This window comes from Lissotriton helveticus, chromosome 11, assembly GCF_964261635.1.
Source record: "Lissotriton helveticus chromosome 11, aLisHel1.1, whole genome shotgun sequence".
NCBI classification, from domain to species: Eukaryota; Metazoa; Chordata; class Amphibia; order Caudata; family Salamandridae; genus Lissotriton; species Lissotriton helveticus.
The window spans coordinates 642,778,924-642,800,175 of NC_136072.1; the positions used below are offsets into that span (position 1 = coordinate 642,778,924).

At 43.3% G+C, this 21,252-nt stretch overlaps 1 protein-coding gene across 1 annotated transcript in view; it reads left to right on the plus strand.

Moving 5' to 3' along the window:
• The window catches only part of PLEKHA2 (pleckstrin homology domain containing A2), a 662,181-nt gene that overhangs the window by 265,303 nt on the left and 375,626 nt on the right, over positions 1–21,252 (plus strand). The window contains exon 3 of the mRNA XM_078666480.1: positions 20,422–20,585. Within this exon, the coding sequence (XP_078522606.1) occupies positions 20,445–20,585 (141 nt within the window). The 5' untranslated portion in view covers positions 20,422–20,444. The remainder of the gene's footprint in view (positions 1–20,421; positions 20,586–21,252) is intronic.

Sequence of the window (21,252 nt, forward strand, 5' to 3'; positions counted from 1 at the left end):
TGGTAACTTATGAGGGGGAGCCCGAGTCCAGAGTTTCCTGCGCCTGTCGCGGTCTTGGCGCGGACGGGCGCAGACGGGCTTGCCTTAGGCGCTCCCGTTGCGCTCGTCCGCTGCGCTTGTGCAGGAGACACATTTGGGGAGAGGGGTTGTGGGCGTGGCCTGTCCGGTGGGCATGGCCTCGCGTCTGAAGCGATGGCGGCCGTGAGCCAAGAATAACACCAAACAGCGCTAGATCCGCTGAAGGTGAAAAGCCTGCCTGGCGATTATGCCCAGAGAAGACTTCTGAATCAGGTGCAAAGTTTTTAAAATATGGCAAACAAAGAATAAACAATTTTTAAAATCGAGTGTGTCCTCCGGCTTCCGCCTCAGAGGGTGTAGTTTCCAGTAAGCGCGCAATTGGTCTGCGCTGTTTTATAGGCGGGGGTTGTGGGCGTGGCCTGTCCGGTGGGCGTGGCCTCGCGTCTGAAGCGATGGCGGCCGGGAGCCAAGAATACCACCAAACAGCGCTAGATCCGCTGAAGGTGAAAAGCCTGCCTGGCGATTATGCCCAGAGAAGACTTCTGAATCAGGTGCAAAGTTTTTAAAATATGGCAAACAAAGAATAAACAATTTTTAAAATCGAGTGTGTCCTCCGGCTTCCGCCTCAGAGGGTGTGGTTTCCATCGGGGTGCAGGTCACCTTTTCTCCCCAGAACGCTCTATTCTACCATGTTTAAAAATTGCAGTATTCCTTAGCTGTACAGACTAGGTGTCCCACCCAAGAGGTATGGCTGGCCTTCTGGGGGTGTACACCTCCTGAAAACTTAAACTTCCTGCCTGCCTGGGTGCAAACATGCCTGAGGACATGAGGAGGGCTGTTTCCTCCTTTGGTAGGCAGCCTGGTTGCATATCATAGGCACCGCCTTGATGTGCCTCTTCACTAGCTAGCCTGTCCCATCTAGGCTATGTTTCTGACTCCTGGGAGAGCTCACACCTCCTGGCAGGGGCTCATATTACTGTCCTGATGGTAGCACGCGCGGGCTGTCAGCCAGAGCACAGGAAAGGCTGGAGCACCCAGGCGAGCAACCTCTAAGATAGCCACATGTCACATGGTCCTCGGCATGAGATTTGTGTCAAGGGTGATGGGGCACATTGTTTGATGCCAAACACAACATGTATAGGTAGTACCATAATGGAGCTGCCAACTTCGGGTTTGCCCAGGTGCCAGGCCATATTATCCTATAAACCGTCTTTCAGTTATTGTGTCCTTTAATGGTAAAGGCCACTATAGGAGCATATAAGCATGCACTTACATGTGAGCACCTTTAATATAATGCACCCTGCCTCCTGGGCTTTAGGGGTGATTGGCATATATTAAAAATAGTGCATTGTCTTTACCACACATGGTGAGGATAAAGCCGACTTTCAGCAGTTTACACAGCTCCTGAAGGCTGCAATGGCAGGCCTGCTGTCAGTGGTTCACTTGAGTTACTCAACTCGGGGCGGCACAAACAGTGCTTCATGCCCTGGTGAACCCTTTAATACCCATGCGCTGGTTACTAAGGGTACCATATACTAGGCGCTTACAAGAGGGTTAAAGTCGATGCCTCTTGGGGTCACCAATTCACACACATACATTTTAAGAAGAGAGCACTAGCAATAGGGCCTGGGCAGCAGGCTCCAGTGCACTTTCAGAGTCACAACCATCAGCATTGGGACAAAATGGGGGGGGGGGGTTGACCATCCAAAAAGTGCACTTTGCTACAAGTAACTTCTGATTGTAGGCTAATCTATAGTTTTTACAAGCTGTAAGAGAAAGTCAATGCATGATACATTTAAGCCACCCTGGGGCTTATGTATATATTCTCATTTTTCCCCTCTGAAGGCTAGTTATATGTCAGTGCTAAGACTGAGTTTTCACTATCCTTACACCACTCATGTAGCTGCTCCAGGTTCATTAAAATGATGGTGCCCAGCAACTTATCTTGAACACATTATTTTGAAAGGTTGTGACACAGTGTTAATTTTGCACACGTGGCGGACTGAGAAGAGGCACCATTCCTGCTATGGTGCATGCTTGTACAAAGGTTGTGGAGAATAACAGCACTGAGTCTGCTCTGACCTCCTCAATCTAGCTGTAGACTCGAGTGATGCAGCTGTGCACAGAAGCTCATCTTCATGTCTGTAGAGGTAGTGCTTTGTGGGCACAGCTGTGCAAATTGTCTGCTTGTTGACACTCGATGCCGTAAAGGACATTTTCGTTGCTCAATCTTTCTTGGACACAAACTGAAGCCCTCCACGCAATGAGTGACAAGCCCACCCTAGGTTGCAATAGGGATCCTCGTGAAGGGCCTGAAATGAACAACATAAACTGCAGTTGTGTTTCTTGTAGTGCCAAGCCGTGTCAGTTGCTTAGTCTTTGGTTACAAAAAGTTGGTGAACATGGTCATAAATTCACGGAGCATGGGAACGCCCATGTACAACCCTTGGTACACCCCCATGGCGCAAAGTAATGTGAAACATTGCAATGCGCTGATTTGCATTACTTTTTTGGTTTTTCCAGCTCTAAACAAGTTTAGCGTTAGAAAGTTAATTAGGAAAAAAAGATTTTGCACTGTTTTGCATCACTTTTGACGCAAACACGGTGCGAAATCTTAGTAAAACTCCCCCTATATCATCAAAGGCACTTCTTTTAGTCTGTCTTCAATAGTCATTTTTCAACTGCCCACTTCCATGAATGGGGTGAAGGTCATGTTGCCCACACACAAATACGGATTTGAGGAATGAGTGGACTCACTCCACAGCATACTACAGGTAGTCCTGAGTCACAAGGCCTTACCATATGGCCTGGTGGTGCAGATCCCACCTTGGTCAGCAGTGATCAGCTGTCCCTACTTCCTGTAGACCAGGATTCTCATTGCCCTCCTCTTGTAGGCCACTTTCCCTTCAATCATGGGTAAATCCATCCATGAGGACACGGGCACGTTGAAGCAGGGAGGCCGAATCGTCTATAACAGGCTCACGACAGAAGGAGCTAAATACCCATTGTAAACCGGTTGCACAAGAATTATATCCACCATTTAAGCATAAACGGAATCTCAAGCCGTGATTCTAAATTGAAGAAAGAATCTGCAACTTTCACAAGAAAGCACCTGATAATTTAATACTGTGGCTCCATCATGCCCATTTTTAATCATTGAAATTCCGATCAAGGAACGTCATATCACAAGACGAAAGTACAGAAGTGAAACTTAAGTGGTACTTCCTAAGAAAGTGAACTACAAATCTTCTCTTTAAGATTGCAAGTTAATAATGTCAAATGTCCTGATGAAGGTGACACCATTGTAACAACACCGAAACGCCGCGTCGACTGTTTTCTTTGACTGTTTTAATATTTGATTATGTACATCATGAAATGATGTTTTTTATTAATTTTAGAATGTAACCCCATAGGGAGGTATCTAATAAATTGTGAAAAACCTTTTTAAAATACTTTGTTGCATATGTCTAATTACCTTTTTTTTAAATACTTTGTTGCATATGTCTAATTACCCATTGTTTAGTACACAGTGACAAAACTCCACAATATTAATTGTATCAAGAGACACTAGCTGACCTTTGGGACCCTCTGTTGGTCCTTTTACCTAGACAGTTGTCTAAAAAGTTAGTTATTGGAATTTATTCCTAGAAGATCACAGGGTCTGACTTTCTGTATTTTCTGTATTAACTCCAATATCCATCCTCAACTGTATGTGAGTCCAATCCTTTAAGGTGATGCGAAGGTAACTCTGCATTGCAGGCTATACAACTCCCTGGTTTCCAAATCTAGCAAGGGATATTTAGCAGTTAGTGACCCCGACCGTGGAGCACAGATGTCTTTACAAATCTCCACTGCTGTGAGACCACTGGCACTGATCAATGAAAAATCCAGGCACACTGGCTAGGAGTTAGTGCCTCACACTTATACCAAGTTTGCAAACAGAATTTTTGTTTATCATTGGTTCATATTCCTTCCAGACAGATAAAAACGCAGTCTTTGTCCACTATTGTGGGCAAGAGGGATGGGACTGAGTGCTCCCTGTTAGAGGGACCCAAAATGGAGGCACAAAAGAGGGGGAGGCTTCCTCAGTCAGCTACCTCTGAACCTATTGAGGGTAATCACCTCTGGGAAAGAATATCAGGAAGGGGCAAAGTCTGTCTTCGTACTTTAAAGTGGCCATCATTCTCCTGTCCTCCACACCCTAGAGTCTGGTCCAGTCCAAAGGATGTGAGGAATGCTTTGTAGCACATTGTTGCCTGGTAGTCTCTCTCCAGCCACCATCCGCTTATTGGTTATCCAGCAAAGATTCTTGGACCGCAAAAGCACGGCACATACTCTTCATGCACATCCTACAAGACATACATACGGTAAACATTAATGTGCTATGCATGTCCCATATATATGAAACAAAGGATAAGGTTCCAAGGTACCGTCAAAAACACGTAAGCAGGAAAGGCCAATATGCAACTTACTCTCTGTAGGCAAAGGGTGGAAAGAACTAGGGGGGAGGATGTGGCCTAACAGCCGGGAACTGACGGTTGTCACATTTAGGATATGAGTGCACATGGTGTGCCCCACCGGACCACTGGGTAGGATTCCACTTTGCATTGAACTTCAGCATTCATGCTTGATTGTCTTGTGCACTGAGGCCCGTAATCAAAATCATGTAGAAACTCCCTGTAGAAAACTCAGGGCAGGGTTGCACTTTCTAAAGAGCCTTCCATCGGACCGTTTCCATCCAAACAGTACATTTTTTACACAACGTTAAAAAAATTCAGATATATTGTTTTTATATAACATGTTAGGACTTTTATTTGCATTTACTCTTTAATTATTTGCCAATGCACTTATTTTCATTGCAATATTTGCTTGCCGTTTTTGCTAAACCTCCATAATGAATAAAAAAAAAGGTTGTAACAAATTGTTATGTTCCATGACGTCAGAGGGCAAAAGAGGGGGTCACACCTACCCATACTACCCTGTACTGTGCTGGAGCCATCAGCTGGGTCAATTAGATCCTTGTCTGTTTTCCCCGTTTCACAGGCCCATGAGCTATCCCCACACTGCAGGGGCCAAGAGAGGACAAAGGACTTGCTCGCTTTTATTTGATTCTCAATGCTCCAAATGGGAATCATTCAGTAAATATTTTATCATGCTCATTTGGCAGAGAAATGATTGATGAACTAAAGAGTGATATACATTTGCCTTGGCCTGCTGATGATGTTGGCAGTCTTTGCTTAGCGCTTTGTGACTCAGACTAATTGTAATTCTTTTTGTGTTTGATTTTTGTGGGGGACATGACAAAACACATAAGCAAACTCGTTAATTCATTGTTTGCCTGCCTCTTATCCTTGAATGAGATGGATGGCCTGTAATTAGCTTTTCCTTGTGTGCACATTCAGGGAAAAATACAAAGAAAGCATTTTCAGTTTACATCTTGTTGGGAAAAAGAGTTAATAAAAACCCTTATTTTCTTTTGAGCTAGTAATATTGATTTATTTGGTTGGTTGTAAAATAATGTATCTGCTGTTTATAATCCCTTAAAAAATGATTATTTCATGCATGTTTATTTCCGTGTGTACTATTATAATTAACCAATTGAAACCAATATATTTTTGTGGCGACTTCAGCTTAGCCCATTCTACTATGTGCTTGAACTTTCTCTAAGGAAATCAGATTACAAAAACACTTATGAGACTTTGCCATCATTGTCCTTTTCCCATATCAGCACAATTTTATAAGAGCATCCCCAGAGCAGGGTGAAATTCTGTGTGAGAGACATGGAGCATTTGCACTGCCTATTCCTCTATGACTGTGTATTAAGTTATGGGAGTTCAACTACTGTCTCCTAAACTCTTGATTTACCTGTAACAGGTGAACCCACGTTATCTCTTTCTGCATGTGCAGTAGTAACATTTTATTGAATCGGTGGACATGTGCTGCCACCATCTATTTGTGTGAAGTATTAATAAGTCAGCTCTTCAGGAACAATTAAAATGGAGAAACAGAGCAGGTTTTGTGGAGAATTAGAACCGACACATGCATGCCTTTACCCTGCATGCATTACAAAAGGTTTACCACCTTGTAATATCACGCAGGGCTTTACCACATAATTGCATTGGTATGGACAGGTTTTTAGAGTAATGAGATCTAAGTTTACAAAGAAAAACAAAGGTTAAAGCGACAATATAGTTAGGTTCTGTAATGAGATAACTAATATTTATATATAACAAATACTCATATTCAAAATTCAAAGTTTACTGAGCTAACTATAAGATGCACTGCTTATCACCTCACATATTATATCACTTGATACACTAAATGCCATCATTCTGTATAATTGTGCATGTTTAAAGTTGTAAGACTCTAGAAAAACAAGGGGGGACCCTAAAGGTAGCTTTGGACCGAGGGTACGAATCAATAGTAAAAGAGGAACAGAAGGTCCAGAGCACTTTCATAGATAAACATTAGATGCTAGTCAGACCATAATAGGCTGCTGTTAGATTGTCCATGTCCAGCCGGACAAGGAGTTTATTAATATACAATAATCAAGAGATAACATTTCAATTTGAAAACAGGGTTTCAAAAATGACGGGCACAATCCTGTGCTAAACTCATAACCGAAAGTAAAGAGAGATATAGTAAGTAGAAAATGAAGATTTTTTCAGGCAAAGAAGAGTAGAGCAGACTGGTGCACTTTTTAAATCAATATTACAAGTGTATACCAGAGTAGTACATACAGTAATTGGTACAAAGAAATGGTGACACTGTATGGCTACTTAAAAAGGTCGACGTTTCGATCCCGCGCTCTAAATTACATAGGGATCATCATCAGGACTTAATTAAATTACAATGCCTGGTTTGAACATTGATGCGCCTGTATGGGAAGGGAAACAGGGAGAGAGAGAAACAGACCATTCACAGTTAGTTATTTAGAGAAAGGTTTGGTCAAAAGAGATTTCAGTATGCGTCCTAAAAACAGATTACATTGCCTTACAATCGGATTCGCAGTGAGCTTGAGCATTTGTGGAGCATAATCCGTGAACGTGCGGCTAAGTATGGTGAGAAGCCAGCGGTTGAATTGGTGAAAAAAACATGAAGGAAGAGAGATTCCAGTGTGCATCTTAAAAACATTTACTACGCGTTACATTCGGATTCGCAGTGATTTGGAGCATATGACGACACTTCCAGTGCAATTAGTGCTGGATTGTGCGAGGAACCGGCGGTTGGAGTGAACTTGATCGTACGGGGGGTGATTTGACATGCCAGTGGACGCAAGAGATTAGGTGGCTGAGCAGTTACCTCTGTGCTAGGGGCGAGCTTGGTATGTTCCAAGGTGCAGTCCGGCGTTCATGAAGTTAAGAGATTGGTAATCGACCGGCGGGTTGGCACGGTCTTTCTGTAGGTGGATAAATAAAATTGGGGTGTCAAAGACCTAGGGCTAGTAACTATGAAAACCGGGGGGAGATGGCAAGAGGGTTACCTTGAAGGTGCAACCGGATTATTTAGGAGCCGGATTACGGGTGATGGCACGGTTGCTTCGTTGTATCTGTTAAAATAAAACAGCATTACAGTGTGGCGAGAAAATGAAAGTGAGTGATCATGCGAGTGATGAAAGTTATTGGTGATCATACCGGGGGAAGTTCACGGATAAGTTCAGTGAACTAGGGCACAGTGGTCCTCTGGATAAAAAAGCGGTCCTTCAATTGTTAGATCCGCTGTGGGGGTAGAGGAAGGGCGTTTTAGTATTGGAACGTACGACCGCTGAAGTTAGCGGGTTTAGCATTGAGAGGCGCTCGGGACTTACCAGATTGGCGGAAAGATGTCCGTCCAGGTTGTGCCAGCTCCCACGGTTGTCTGCTGCACTAAGACTGCGGAAGCCGTGACAGTTAATGCGTGCATTCTGGCAATCATGTGACCAGGGCGGGAGGGGCAGTGAGCGAGTTGGTGCAGGTATAAAGGAAGGTCTAAGGCGGCGGCCATTTTGAAGTGGTGATGGTGACGGGTAGTTTCATGCAATAAGGTAGTGACAGTGTGATGTTTTAAGATTCAACAGTACAATTAACGCAATGATTTACACAGATGTACATTTTCACTGAGGAGGTATTGTCCTTAGTTATATCAGAGTAGTCCAATCCTCACTTTTGTTGAGCCCACTCCTGATGGTGTCGAATTGGATTATACTTTTCAGTTCCTCACGGTTTAGCAACTGTGTTAGGTTGCCACCTCTTTGTGGTAGTTTGATCAGCTTCAGAATAGTCCATCTGATATCATCTTCATTGTGGTTTGCCTCTGAAAAATGTTCAACTAGTGGTGCGTTTGGAGTTCTGCACCTGATGCGACTCCTGTGCTGGCAAATGCGGGTCTTGGCCTTTTGAGTTGTTTGGCCAACGTACATTTTCGGGCATGGGCACAGTATTGCATATATAACATTATTGCTATTACAGTTAGTGAGGAATCTCCTAGCAACAGTACAATTTCTGTGAGTGAACTCTCTGCCTTCTATAGTGAACTGACATACATTGCATGCACCACATTTTCTGTGACCAATAACCGGGGGAAGGCCCCAGTTGGATTCAAATGAGGACTGCAGGGGTGGAGCGGGTAGTGCAGCCCTGACCAGATGATCCCTTAAATTCTTACTTTTTCGGAATGCAAAAAGTGGTCTCTCCAAGTGAATGCTACCTGCATTGATTGTTGGCCAGTGTTTTAGAATGGATTTTCTAATTCTGTGTGACACTGGAGAGAACGTGGTGACGCATGCTATTCTCTCCATTTTTTCTCGAGTTTTGGGTGTCAACAGTGCCTCACGTGGGCAATACCATGCTCGTTTGGTAGCTGTTTTGACCAGTCTTCGGGGGTAACCACGGTTTTTCAGTTTGGTTGCTAAAACGTCTGCTTCCTTAAAGTAATCTATTTTAGATGAGCAATTACGTCTGATTCGCAGAAATTGCGAATATGGGAGGGAGTCTTTGAGAGCCCTGGGGTGATTACTCTGGTAGCTAAGAAGCGTATTGCGCTCTGTAGGTTTTCTGTAGAGCCTGGTTAGAAGTTCGCCTTCCTCATGATAAATTGTGAGGTCTAAAAAATCAATTTGGGCTTTGTCATGGGTAAGGGTAAATTTAAGGTCAACACAGTTGCTGTTGAGCCAGTGTAAGAATTGGTTTAGCAAGGCTACATCGAGATTCCAAATTACAAAAATATCATCGATGTAGCGACGCCATAGCCTGATCCCTTCGTTGAAAGGGTTACCATCTGTAAGGATTGTGCCAGTCTCAAGAGCGTTTATCTATGAAAGTGCTCTGGACCTTCTGTTCCTCTTTTACTATTGATTCGTACTCTTGGTCCAAAGCTACCTTTAGGGTCCCCCCTTGTTTTTCTAGAGACTTGAGTGCAATCACCAGATTGCAGGGGTAAAAATAATATACCTTTCAAAAACCTCGTTACACGAGGAGGGCCACCCTAGTGCCCCAAAAACTTATCACCCCTTCTTCCTACTCACCTAGAGATGTCAGCCCATGCTCCCCTATATACAGATGACTACATAAAACATCTCTGCTCACGTCCTTCCCTTCTCTCTGACACTATAGATGCACCCACATTAACTAATACTTCTCTACCAGATCAGCTTGAGAAACTTAAAAAGAAACAGGTACGCCTTGAACTAATGATATTGATGCTCACGGATTATTTAAAGGCCGACATCATACCGGTGGGACTCCAAGCTCGTAATATACCGGGTATCTTCACGGACAATCCTAAATATATAGCAAATTTTAGCTACATTGGGACTACATGCTCCAGGCACTGGCTTGTGCTCGGCATTGATATAGCTACCGAAACCCTTAAAACCCTAGAAATAGAAATAACTGATCTACTGAAACAGATCAACGACTCAGACCTCACATCTGACTGTAAAAAACTGCTCGAACAGGTCGATAAGACTGTAGCGGAGTTCCACCGCATCGAGCAAAACAAAAAGTCCAACAAAGTGAAAAAAGACATTAAGTCTTATAACATAGAAAATACCTATCCTTACCTGCAGAAGGATTTCTACACCAATAGAACATACGCCAATCCCCAGAACAGAAGACCTTGGGCCCGCTATAACAAACGCCAGAACCTAGTAGGGTTCTCTGATACGTCAGCAGACTCCTCTGAGAGTTCAGACCCAGGAGAAGAGGCCAGCACCTCTAGACGAGGAGCGCCAGCTCAGTCCAATTTCTTAGGCAGAGGCCAAACAAATACCCCCCAGAGGGGCAGGGTCAAAAGAGCACAGCGCTGGTTCAACCCGCCAGGAGAATGCAGAACCAGAAACAATTTCTATCAATGGTAAGGGACACTGACGCATTACGGTCCAACATTTGCCTTCAGACAGAACATCCACCTGAAGTAATTCCCATTTTTAACCTGTCAAATCACAATCTGGAATCCTCAGAATTAGAACTCCTTAAAAAAGGTCTGTCATTTGTCTCTACAATTCGTCCCAATTTTATGGACCTTCAGACGGAACTACTGAGATTCTTCAGACTTGTCCGCCTTAAGGCCTTTTTTCAACTCCATCCCTCTCCCACAATTAATTCCATTACCCCCTTCCGCCCTCCATCAACATTTTTACCATTGGCTGGAATGATTCCCTCGGAAATTATAACATTCGAGAAATTAGTATTGAAAGACCTACATGACTTGGAAATTAAAAAGCGATTCATCCCTTACAATATCACACGCCAAGAAAAGGAAGCTATTGATACATTGAAATTTAATTCCTCTCTGGTAATTAAAAGCGCGGACAAGGGTGGTGGCATTGTCCTCCAAAATCTAGATTCCTACAAAGCTGAAATTATGAGGCAACTCAACAATACAGATCATTACCAAAGATTGCCCAAAAATCCAACTAAGGATATCCAGGAAACCATTCTCAAACTAACCACAGATGCTTGCAAAGAAGGGTTTCTGAGCAAGAAAGAATGTAACTTTTTAAATGTAAAGACTCCCCGACTACCTGTCATTTACACCTTGCCCAAAGTCCACAAACATCTCACCAATCCCCCCGGCACACCCATTGTTTCTACTTGCGGTTCCATTCTAGAGCCATTGGGAGCCTATGTTGATTTTTTCATTAAAGATTTCGTGCCCCTTACTGCCTGCTACATACGGGACAGTATGGCGATGATCAATCTAGTCGAACATATGCCCTTTGATCCTAGTAGAGACACCCTTCCTCAGACGGCGGCTCTCCTGGTCATACAAAAAACCCTTGACTCACGCCCACGCCCACACAGGGTACCCACACTATTCATCCTGCAACTATTAGAACTATGCCTCTCTAAAAAAAAATTCATCTTTGATAATGTCTATTATCAACAAATCAAGGGTACATCCATGGGGGCTATTTTTGCCCCCAACCTGGCAATTCTTTTCATGGACGCTCTTGAGACTGGCACAATCCTTACAGATGGTAACCCTTTCAACGAAGAGATCAGGCTATGGCGTCGCTACATCGATGATATTTTTGTAATTTGGAATCTCGATGTAGCCTTGCTAAACCAATTCTTACACTGGCACAACAGCAACTGTGTTGACCTTAAATTTACCCTTACCCATGACAAAGCCCAAATTGATTTTTTAGACCTCACAATTTATCATGAAGAAGGCGAACTTCTAACCAGGCTCTACAGAAAACCTACAGAGCGCAATACGCTTCTTAGCTACCAGAGCAATCACCCCAGGGCTCTCAAAGACTCCCTCCCATATTCGCAATTTCTGCGAATCAGACGTAGTTGCTCATCTAAAATAGATTACTTTAAGGAAGCAGACGTTTTAGCAACCAAACTGAAAAACCGTGGTTACCCCCGAAGACTGGTCAAAACAGCTACCAAACGAGCATGGTATTGCCCACGTGAGGCACTGTTGACACCCAAAACTCGAGAAAAAATGGAGAGAATAGCATGCGTCACCACGTTCTCTCCAGTGTCACACAGAATTAGAAAATCCTTTCTAAAACACTGGCCAACAATCAATGCAGGTAGCATTCACTTGGAGAGACCACTTTTTGCATTCCGAAAAAGTAAGAATTTAAGGGATCATCTGGTCAGGGCTGCACTACCCGCTCCACCCCTGCAGTCCTCATTTGAATCCAACTGGGGCCTTCCCCCGGTTATTGGTCACAGAAAATGTGGTGCATGCAATGTATGTCAGTTCACTATAGAAGGCAGAGAGTTCACTCACAGAAATTGTACTGTTGCTAGGAGATTCCTCACTAACTGTAATAGCAATAATGTTATATATGCAATACTGTGCCCATGCCCGAAAATGTACGTTGGCCAAACAACTCAAAAGGCCAAGACCCGCATTTGCCAGCACAGGAGTCGCATCAGGTGCAGAACTCCAAACGCACCACTAGTTGAACATTTTTCAGAGGCAAACCACAATGAACATGATATCAGATGGACTATTCTGAAGCTGATCAAACTACCACAAAGAGGTGGCAACCTAACACAGTTGCTAAACCGTGAGGAACTGAAGTATAATCCAATTCGACACCATCAGGAGTGGGCTCAACAAAAGTGAGGATTGGACTACTCTAATATAACTAAGGACAATACCTCCTCAGTGAAAATGTACATCTGTGTAAATCATTTCGTTAATTGTACTGTTGAATCTTAAAACATCACACTGTCACTACCTTATTGCATGAAACTACCCGTCACCGTCACCACTTCAAAATGGCCGCTGCCTAAGACCTTCCTTTACACCTGCACCAACTCGCTCACTGCCCCTCCCGCCCTGGTCACATGATTGCCAGAATGCACGCATTAACTGTCACGGCTTCTGCAGTCTTAGTGCAGCAGACAACCGTGGGAGCCTGCGCAACCTGGACGGACATCTTTCCGCCGATCTGGTAAGTCCCGAGCGCCTCTCAATGCTAAACCCGCTAACTTCAGCGGTCGTACGTTCCAATACTAAAACGCCCTTCCTCTACCCCCACAGCGGATCTAACAATTGAAGGACCGCTTTTTTATCCAGAGGACCACTGTGCCCTAGTTCACTGAACCTATCCGTGAACTTCCCCCGGTATGATCACCAATAACTTTCATCACTCGCATGATCACTCACTTTCATTTTCGCGCCACACTGTAATGCTGTTTTATTTTAACAGATTCAACGAAGCAACCGTGCCATCACCCGTAATCCGGCTCCTAAATAATCCGGTTGCACCTTCAAGGTAACCCTCTTGCCATCTCCCCCCGGTTTTCATAGTTACTAGCCCTAGGTCTTTGACACCCCAATTTTATTTATCCACCTACAGAAAGACCGTGCCAACCCGCCGGTCGATTACCAATCTCTTAACTTCATGAACGCTGGACTGCACCTTGGAACATACCAAGCTCGCCCCTAGCACAGAGGTAACTGCTCAGCTACCTAATCTCTTGCGTCCACTGGCATGTCAAATCACCCCCCGTACGATCAAGTTCACTCCAACCTCCGGTTCCTCGCACAATCCAGCACTAATTGCACTGGAAGTGTCGTCATATGCTCCAAATCACTGCGAATCCGAATGTAACGCGTAGTAAATGTTTTTAAGATGCACACTGGAATCTCTCTTCCTTCATGTTTTTTTCACCAATTCAACCGCTGGCTTCTCACCATACTTAGCCGCACGTTCACGGATTATGCTCCACAAATGCTCAAGCTCACTGCGAATCCGATTGTAAGGCAATGTAATCTGTTTTTAGGACGCATACTGAAATCTCTTTTGACCAAACCTTTCTCTATATACCTAACTGTGAATGGTCTGTTTCTCTCTCTCCCTGTTTCCCTTCCCATACAGGCGCATCAATGTTCAAACCAGGCATTGTAATTTAATTAAGTCCTGATGATGATCCCTATGTAATTTAGAGCGCGGGATCGAAACGTCGACCTTTTTAAGTAGCCATACAGTGTCACCATTTCTTTGTACCAATTACTGTATGTACTACTCTGGTATACACTTGTAATATTGATTTAAAAAGTGCACCAGTCTGCTCTACTCTTCTTTGCCTGAAAAAATCTTCCTTTTCTACTTACTATATCTCTCTTTACTTTCTGTTATGAGTTTAGCACAGGATTGTGCCCGTCATTTTTGAAACCCTGTTTTCAAATTGAAATGTTATCTCTTGATTATTGTATATTAATAAACTCCTTGTCCGGCTGGACATGGACAATCTAACAGCAGCCTATTATGGTCTGACTAGCATCTAATGTTTATCCATGAAAGTGCTCTGGACCTTCTGTTCCTCTTTTACTGTTTAAAGTTGTAAGGCACAATGTTTTCAAATAGAAAAGTTGGGGTGGAAGTAATGTTCCATGCTTAACCAGGCTGAACGCAGCTGCTGTGGATTACAGAGGTACAACTGAAAGTAGGTAGTACCTTAAAGCCAAAGCCTGTTCCACAAATCATGTGAGAAGGGGCAAAGCTGCTGTTGACAATATATTATCGACCAGTGAATGTCTGGCTACATGCCCATGTTCAATAGTTGTATAGTGGTATACACAAACTCTATGTAGTGTGGGCGTTTAGGAGGTGTGGACGTTTATTGCCACAACTCTGCTGCAGGTATTGAGGCATTACACACTGTAGAATAATATAGAATGTAGGGGTGTCCAGCTAAGACATGCTTTATTTCACTCAATTTATGCACAACTTTAAGCCATAACACTAAGGCTTAAAGTGTTGCATAAAGTATGCAAAAAAGAGAAGCAGTGAAATCTGAGAAGTTTTAAAGTTTCTTTCCAAATCACATATGCACACTCTTTGACAGGTGTGAACTTCAATAATGCCTGGTACGATTTAGTTTTGCCCTAAGCTTTTCCTTGATATGCTGACCACAGGATGCAGGGCCCCACCAACAAGCATATGGGATTGTGGTCAGGGGGGCAGGGCCGGACTGGGAACCAAAACCGGCCCTGGCAAAGTGCTCGGCCGCTCGTCCCCCAGGGGGTTGGGGATGCCGCAGAGCTCTTTGCCAGGGCCGCGTTTCGGCTGATTTTGTTACAGGGCTGATTTTGCCCAAAAGGCGCACCGGGGATTGCCCGGTGCCCGCTACGGCCAGTCCGGCCTTGCGGGGGGGGGGGGGGGGCTGCAGCAGTGCGGCTGCTGCATTTCTGAAAGTTTTGCAAAGTGACTCTGTGCTTGCTGGGTCAAAGAATTATGACCATTCTGGCTTTTCAGCCTAAGTTTGAACATCCCCAAGTCTGAAAATGTTCTAGAGCCTGGGAGTTTAGTACAAATACACATTATGCCAAGCATTACCACCATTATACTAGGGGCCAGCATTATACCAGGGTTTAGCACCATCTTGCCATCTTTGTCTGAAAATTACTACCACTATGCCACGGCCAGCATTATAGCAAGGGAGCTCCCAACAGACAGTGACCATTGCACAAACACATATACACAAACAAATACAGGTCTTTGCACAAAAAAACACACACTTGCTAACTCACAGACACAGCCAATCAAGATTTTTTACATTACAGCATTCCCCACTGTGGTTGCCTTCTGTACCTTGCCTAGATGGCACTTCTCTGATTCCTGCTTGGCTTATGGTTCCAGCTTTTTACTGTAATAAAGGCAAACATAAGGCAGCTTGCGCTGGATGATGTTTACCCGAGTTACCACAATTGTGCTGCTATCCTATTGGCCTGATACACAACATTGTGTTGAAGAATGCTGTTGCTTCTGTGCTCAAAATTTAAAACAAAATGTGCATGTGTGAATGGCAATTTTAGGCCACTGGCCCATTACACATTTGTAGTTGTTTTTTTTCTAAATTACTCTGAATATCTAGACTCCTAACGGCTTGTGCAGACTAGTAGTTCTGGGGCTCTTCAACTCATGCTTGGACTACAGAAATTCTCTCTATCTACGACTACAAAATAATACAGAATGCAGCAGCATGCGCACACTATTCAGAATTCCAAAGCGCACCTCAGCTGCTCCAGCTCTGGCAGACGGTCCAAAAAAGAATACAATTCAAGTCCCTCTGCTTGGTCCATCGAGCTGTACATCGAAAATGACCCCTCCCAATCCAGCGTCTAATCTCTCCCTATGCCCACATATGAACCCTACGTTGTGAGGGTCAAGGCTTTCTTCTGGTTCCCAGGAATTAGAAGGCAAGGGGAGGTGGAGGCTCCTTCAGATTTCTAGATCCCAAGCTCTGGAATGAGCTCCCTTCCCACATTAGATGGGAGGAATCAGAAATCTCCTTCAGGAAACTACTGAAAACCCATCTATTCTAGCGACACACAGATATTCTTTTTCAGAGCGAAGTTCCTTTCCACTGCTGGGAGCCCGTTGGGTAGCCATGCGCTATATAAATCCTTGAAAATTGAAATAGAAATATACCTGTGGGATAGTACCTCTGTTAGGCGATGCCCCACAATTCCAGACCTTTGAAGTCGCATGGACAAATTCAGGTGTGTAACCACTTCCCAACACCCTCATTTATGATCTACTTCTGCCAGAGGTACAGGGATTGTAAATCAACTACATTCTATGAATCTTCCCATTTTAGTCTACAGACAGTTTTAGCTTTCTGCTGGCCAGACCTATTGTTTCCAGTAAACGTAGAGTGAGCTTTGGGGCACCCCCTTGCTCATGATTGAATGTGTTTTTTTTATCTTGCTTACTTTCCTCCTAGTGATTTCCCCCCCTGTTATTTTGCTTGCCCCATCCAGGAGCATTTGTAACTGGAATCTAGAACAATTATCTGCAGTTTTTGAGTGAGGAAATCTGATTTATTGTTACTTTATTCCTCTGACCTTCGTGCTTAGTATGACAATATCTGAAATAGATCAGTCTTTACCAATCTCTTTTAATGTGTAGTACTAGTTGGGATGATAGTGCCATGTGTGGTAGTGGCGCTCTCTAATATAGGTCTCTTAGATACTATAGCTATTTAAGTGTTTGGTGCCCAGGGAGGGGGTGGTCATCCAACACCCCAGAATTCAGATCCGAAGATCTGTACGAATTAATGAACAATCCCAGCACACATACCATCAATATTGACAAAAGAGTCAAATTATTTGTGGCAAGACAAACAATTAAGACATGTATATTGTAGATTTAATGTTCTTGGAGCTCCAGATGTCCTGTAAGTTAAGTAAAAGGAGTAGGTGTGATATCCTATATCCTATGTGAGTATTGCAGAACTATGCGCATTGCTGTCAGATCCTGTAGGGTTGTAAGTATAGGGGTCTATGAGAATACAAAATTAAAAAAGGTGATATCTCCAATATGATAACCCAGCACATAACTTACAGGACATCTTACGTGACAGAAGTGGTGACCTTGTATACTTTCCTAGCCATAATAAGGCCGGGACGGAATTATAACCGGCATGAAGGTATGTCCGGCTTTGTAACTAAAACACTCAGTAATGGTCTTACTGTATATGTGTATGGCAGCGATATACAATGGCTAAACTGATATACATAATTTTAGGCACAACATCTCTTCCAGAACATATAAAGGTAGGCCTGGGCCTGCGCCTTGTATTTCTTTTGGTATTGACCTCACTACTAAAATAGTGTTATGCGCACCTTCGTCCAAATTGCCCCCGCTCCAGGACTGGTGTGGATGTTTTTTTGCTCACCACGCCAGACACTCTCAGACGACAACGGTCTAAATTACTCACCTCCCATTATTATGATGCTTGTACTGCACAGATTGAGCACGAATTTGATATATTGGGTTACGCATTTGCAATTGCCTGTTAAAAACAATGATGCTAGTCCTGCACAGATTAAGAAGGTATGTGATAAACTGATGGACGCAATATTATAGGCCTGAATATGATGAAAATTGATATCCAATGTCACATTTGGGGCCACTTACTATTCACCTATCCAGTATGTATCAACCTGCCCATATCTATGGGCTTACACTATGCATGTATATATATTTTTCCAGCCCTGAGGAAGTCGCAAGTTCTACTCCCAATCGACGAAACACGTGTTAGGCTGGAGCTTCAAAAAGATTACATCTACAATATACATGTCTTAATTTGTTTGTCTTGCCACAAATCATTTGACTCTTTTGTAAATATTGATTGTATGTGTGCTGGGATTGTTCATTAACTCTTTTAATGTGTGCTCTGTCATGGATACTAAGGCAGGCTCTTGTGGAGTGAGCCTTTGGTCCCTCAACAGTTATTCGAGAAGAGAGAAGCCAGAAGCATGTTGCTTTTAAGGTATGGCCTGTACTGGCCCAGGATCCTCAAAATGAGCTTTGTTTTGTCTGACTAGAGCCTTCTTCATGAAGTGCCGACTCTGAGGATTATGTAGATTAGTGGGGGTGGTGGAATGCACACCGATGTATTCAAAACATTTCTCTGTGCTTTAACCTCAATTTTTTCAGTGTTGGAGCGGCGTGCACACCCGATAGCGCTTCGCCCAATGTGCCCGAAAATGTTTGTATTTTAGATATCCCTGACGAAGGGAATAACATTCCCGAAATGCATTGGATTTTAATATCGTGACATATGGAAACGTTACTCCCCTGTGCTATTAAAAGTTCCCGACAGGGCAGTTGAATGTATAAAATGAATTAAAAAATGGATAAAAAAGGAGACAAGAAATGGAATAAAATAAAATTAAATGTGAAGAATAAAACAAAGAGTTTAATTCATTGGATTCATTCGTATGGTGAAATAGGCTTGGCATCCTGTATGGGAATCGAACCCAGGTCCCCTCTGACTCTGAGGATTAACCAGAGATAGTGCCGTTGTCTATCTTTCGAGAAATCCCTTTCTGACTTCAATCTTCCATTGCCACAGAGTTCAGGGCTGCAACCTATATAGTTCAGTGTTTGCTGCTATGTGTACTTCCTGATGTCTTTTGTACAGGAAGTTAGACCCACCAAACAAAAGTGGTAAGGACCTTGTCTCTGCTAGCCGCTTCATATCACTAGCATCACGTTAATTACTAAGGCTTTAATACATGTAGAGCACATTGCCACAAAGAAACAGCACAATGTGAATTCCCTGCCAACCTACAAGACTCCCCGAAGGAACCTCAATTTCACATCAGCAGAACCATTCTGCCTCCAAAAACTCCAATGCAAAAATAGCTAAGTGGCAGAAAATCCCAAGGTGCCTGAAGGCCACTTGAGACATTCGCCACATTTGTGGAGCATTCTCACTTCCGCCCTCTTCAGTTGGAGATTTGTTACTAAAACGGTATATGTACAAGGGCATGCATAAATCTGTTGAAGTGGCAGGATAAAATAACTAGGAATAGTAGTGAAGGGAGGAGCAATAGGAAGCCCAGTGTTAGTAACTCCTCAGAGTGAGACAGCCAGCCTGTTGCTGGAGTGAGAGAGCTTGTTTGTATCATGAAAGTTGAAGATGGTGCTGGGGTGAAGCTGGGGGTTTGAAATTAGTACAGGCTAAGAACCCTAATACAAGCATGAACTGCAGTAATAGTCAAGTTTGCTGATGCCCAATCCTGATCAAGATTTGGCCCCGATGCCATTGTTAGCTGTACTGCTGAGTTTTTGATTTTCATGTGAAACAATAAATGGCAATTTTCAGATCTGAGAATAATTTGCATAGTTAACATATATTTATAACCAAAAGAAGACGGCCAAGAGCTTTTGCTGTCTGACGTGTCGGCACCTTGCAGGTTTGCTAGTAAAACCCTCACACACCAACCTGGATGGTGTCATGCTTCATCATCGGGTCCCAGCCAGGCAGCCGAATGCTACCTGGCTGTGCTGCGACACCTGGATTACAGTGGAGCTGGTTTACAGTGATGATGTGATGTGTGATTATGTGAATGTGATTAATTTAAAAATTAAAAATACCTCCAGAGTGCTTCCTGGATACTTTATTCGTGGAGCCTCGGGGTATGGTTAAAAACTAATCCTTTATAGAGTGTATAATATATTCCAGACACTATGTGTATCTGTGTTTATTACCAGTTGGTCGACATGTTTCAGCCCGGAGAAAAAATATAGTGGGCTTTCGTCAGGACCTCTCCAAAACAGTGCGTCTAAGTGAAAAAAGTGAGTGGTGAAAATTTACCACGTGTGTTGCATATTTAACACCTTCGCTAAGGGGTGTTTTTATGCTTCAGGATCAACCACTTTGGGGTCCTTTCAAAAATGTAGAAGGCGTTTATCCAGTATCAGAGTTTCTGATCTTGTCCCGGGGTTGTGGGAAGTATATGATTATATATATTTCGCCTCATTAGCTCGCTTTTTGGAACTGTTGAGGATCACGCCATGGCACCTACGGTTTGGACCCCGGAACAACGGCTGGTACGAGTTAACATATAGTCATTTAAACCTAGTTCACTATGTACACAGTCTGCAATTTGGAAAAGACAATGCTAATTTGTGTGATATGTTCTTTTCCACAGTGTAATGCTAGAAGGAAACAGGAATGCCTTACGTGGATCGGCAAAATCGAATCTGTGGGTTCCTGGACATAGAGGACAATGAAGCCTGTGGCAGGTTTCTCCGTAGGTACTTCATCCTGGACACCAAGGCCAACTTCCTCCTATGGTACATGGACAACCCCCAGGTGAGACCTCAGAAGAGGCAAACCAAATGTGTTGAAAAATAGAGCAATATTTTGCATTCCTTTTCAATGTTTTGCTGTGCATTAATGTGCTGCCTGGTCAGAACTCTGTTGATAGTCATTCTGTTGGTGTATGGAGTAGGGTAGTCTTTTTTAGAAAGTGCATTAAAAGTCTGTATGGCCATCCTTTTTACCTCATATCAGAGTTTCTTGTCTAATTGAGACAGAAGTGAAGTGTTGATTTTCTTCACTCTGCGCAATGTATGGGATAGAGTACCCCGTGCTGTACATTAAAAGGATGTTTGCAAGTCAGCAATGGGTTCCCTGGCCATATAGAGGAAGAGGTGCCTTTAGAAGGTCATGAAACTTCCAAGTGACTTGCAGTATCTTTATAATTATTTCTTAAAATGCACAGTCACACCATAAACCTTCCCACAAACAACATAAATAGGATAGGATGTCTGTTACAATGAAGATAAAATTGGAATCTCTAGTGCAAAATTTAACACACCAAAAAGCAGTAGATATGTGTTGCAAAAAGATATCAGAGCCGGTTGAATATGAATCAGATTTGAAAAACGCTGTAGTCAGAATTTGTAGAAAGTAGGATTGCCATTATTACTAGAGAATATATCTGCCATTTGTTACCATTTTAGGCTTCTGCATAGGC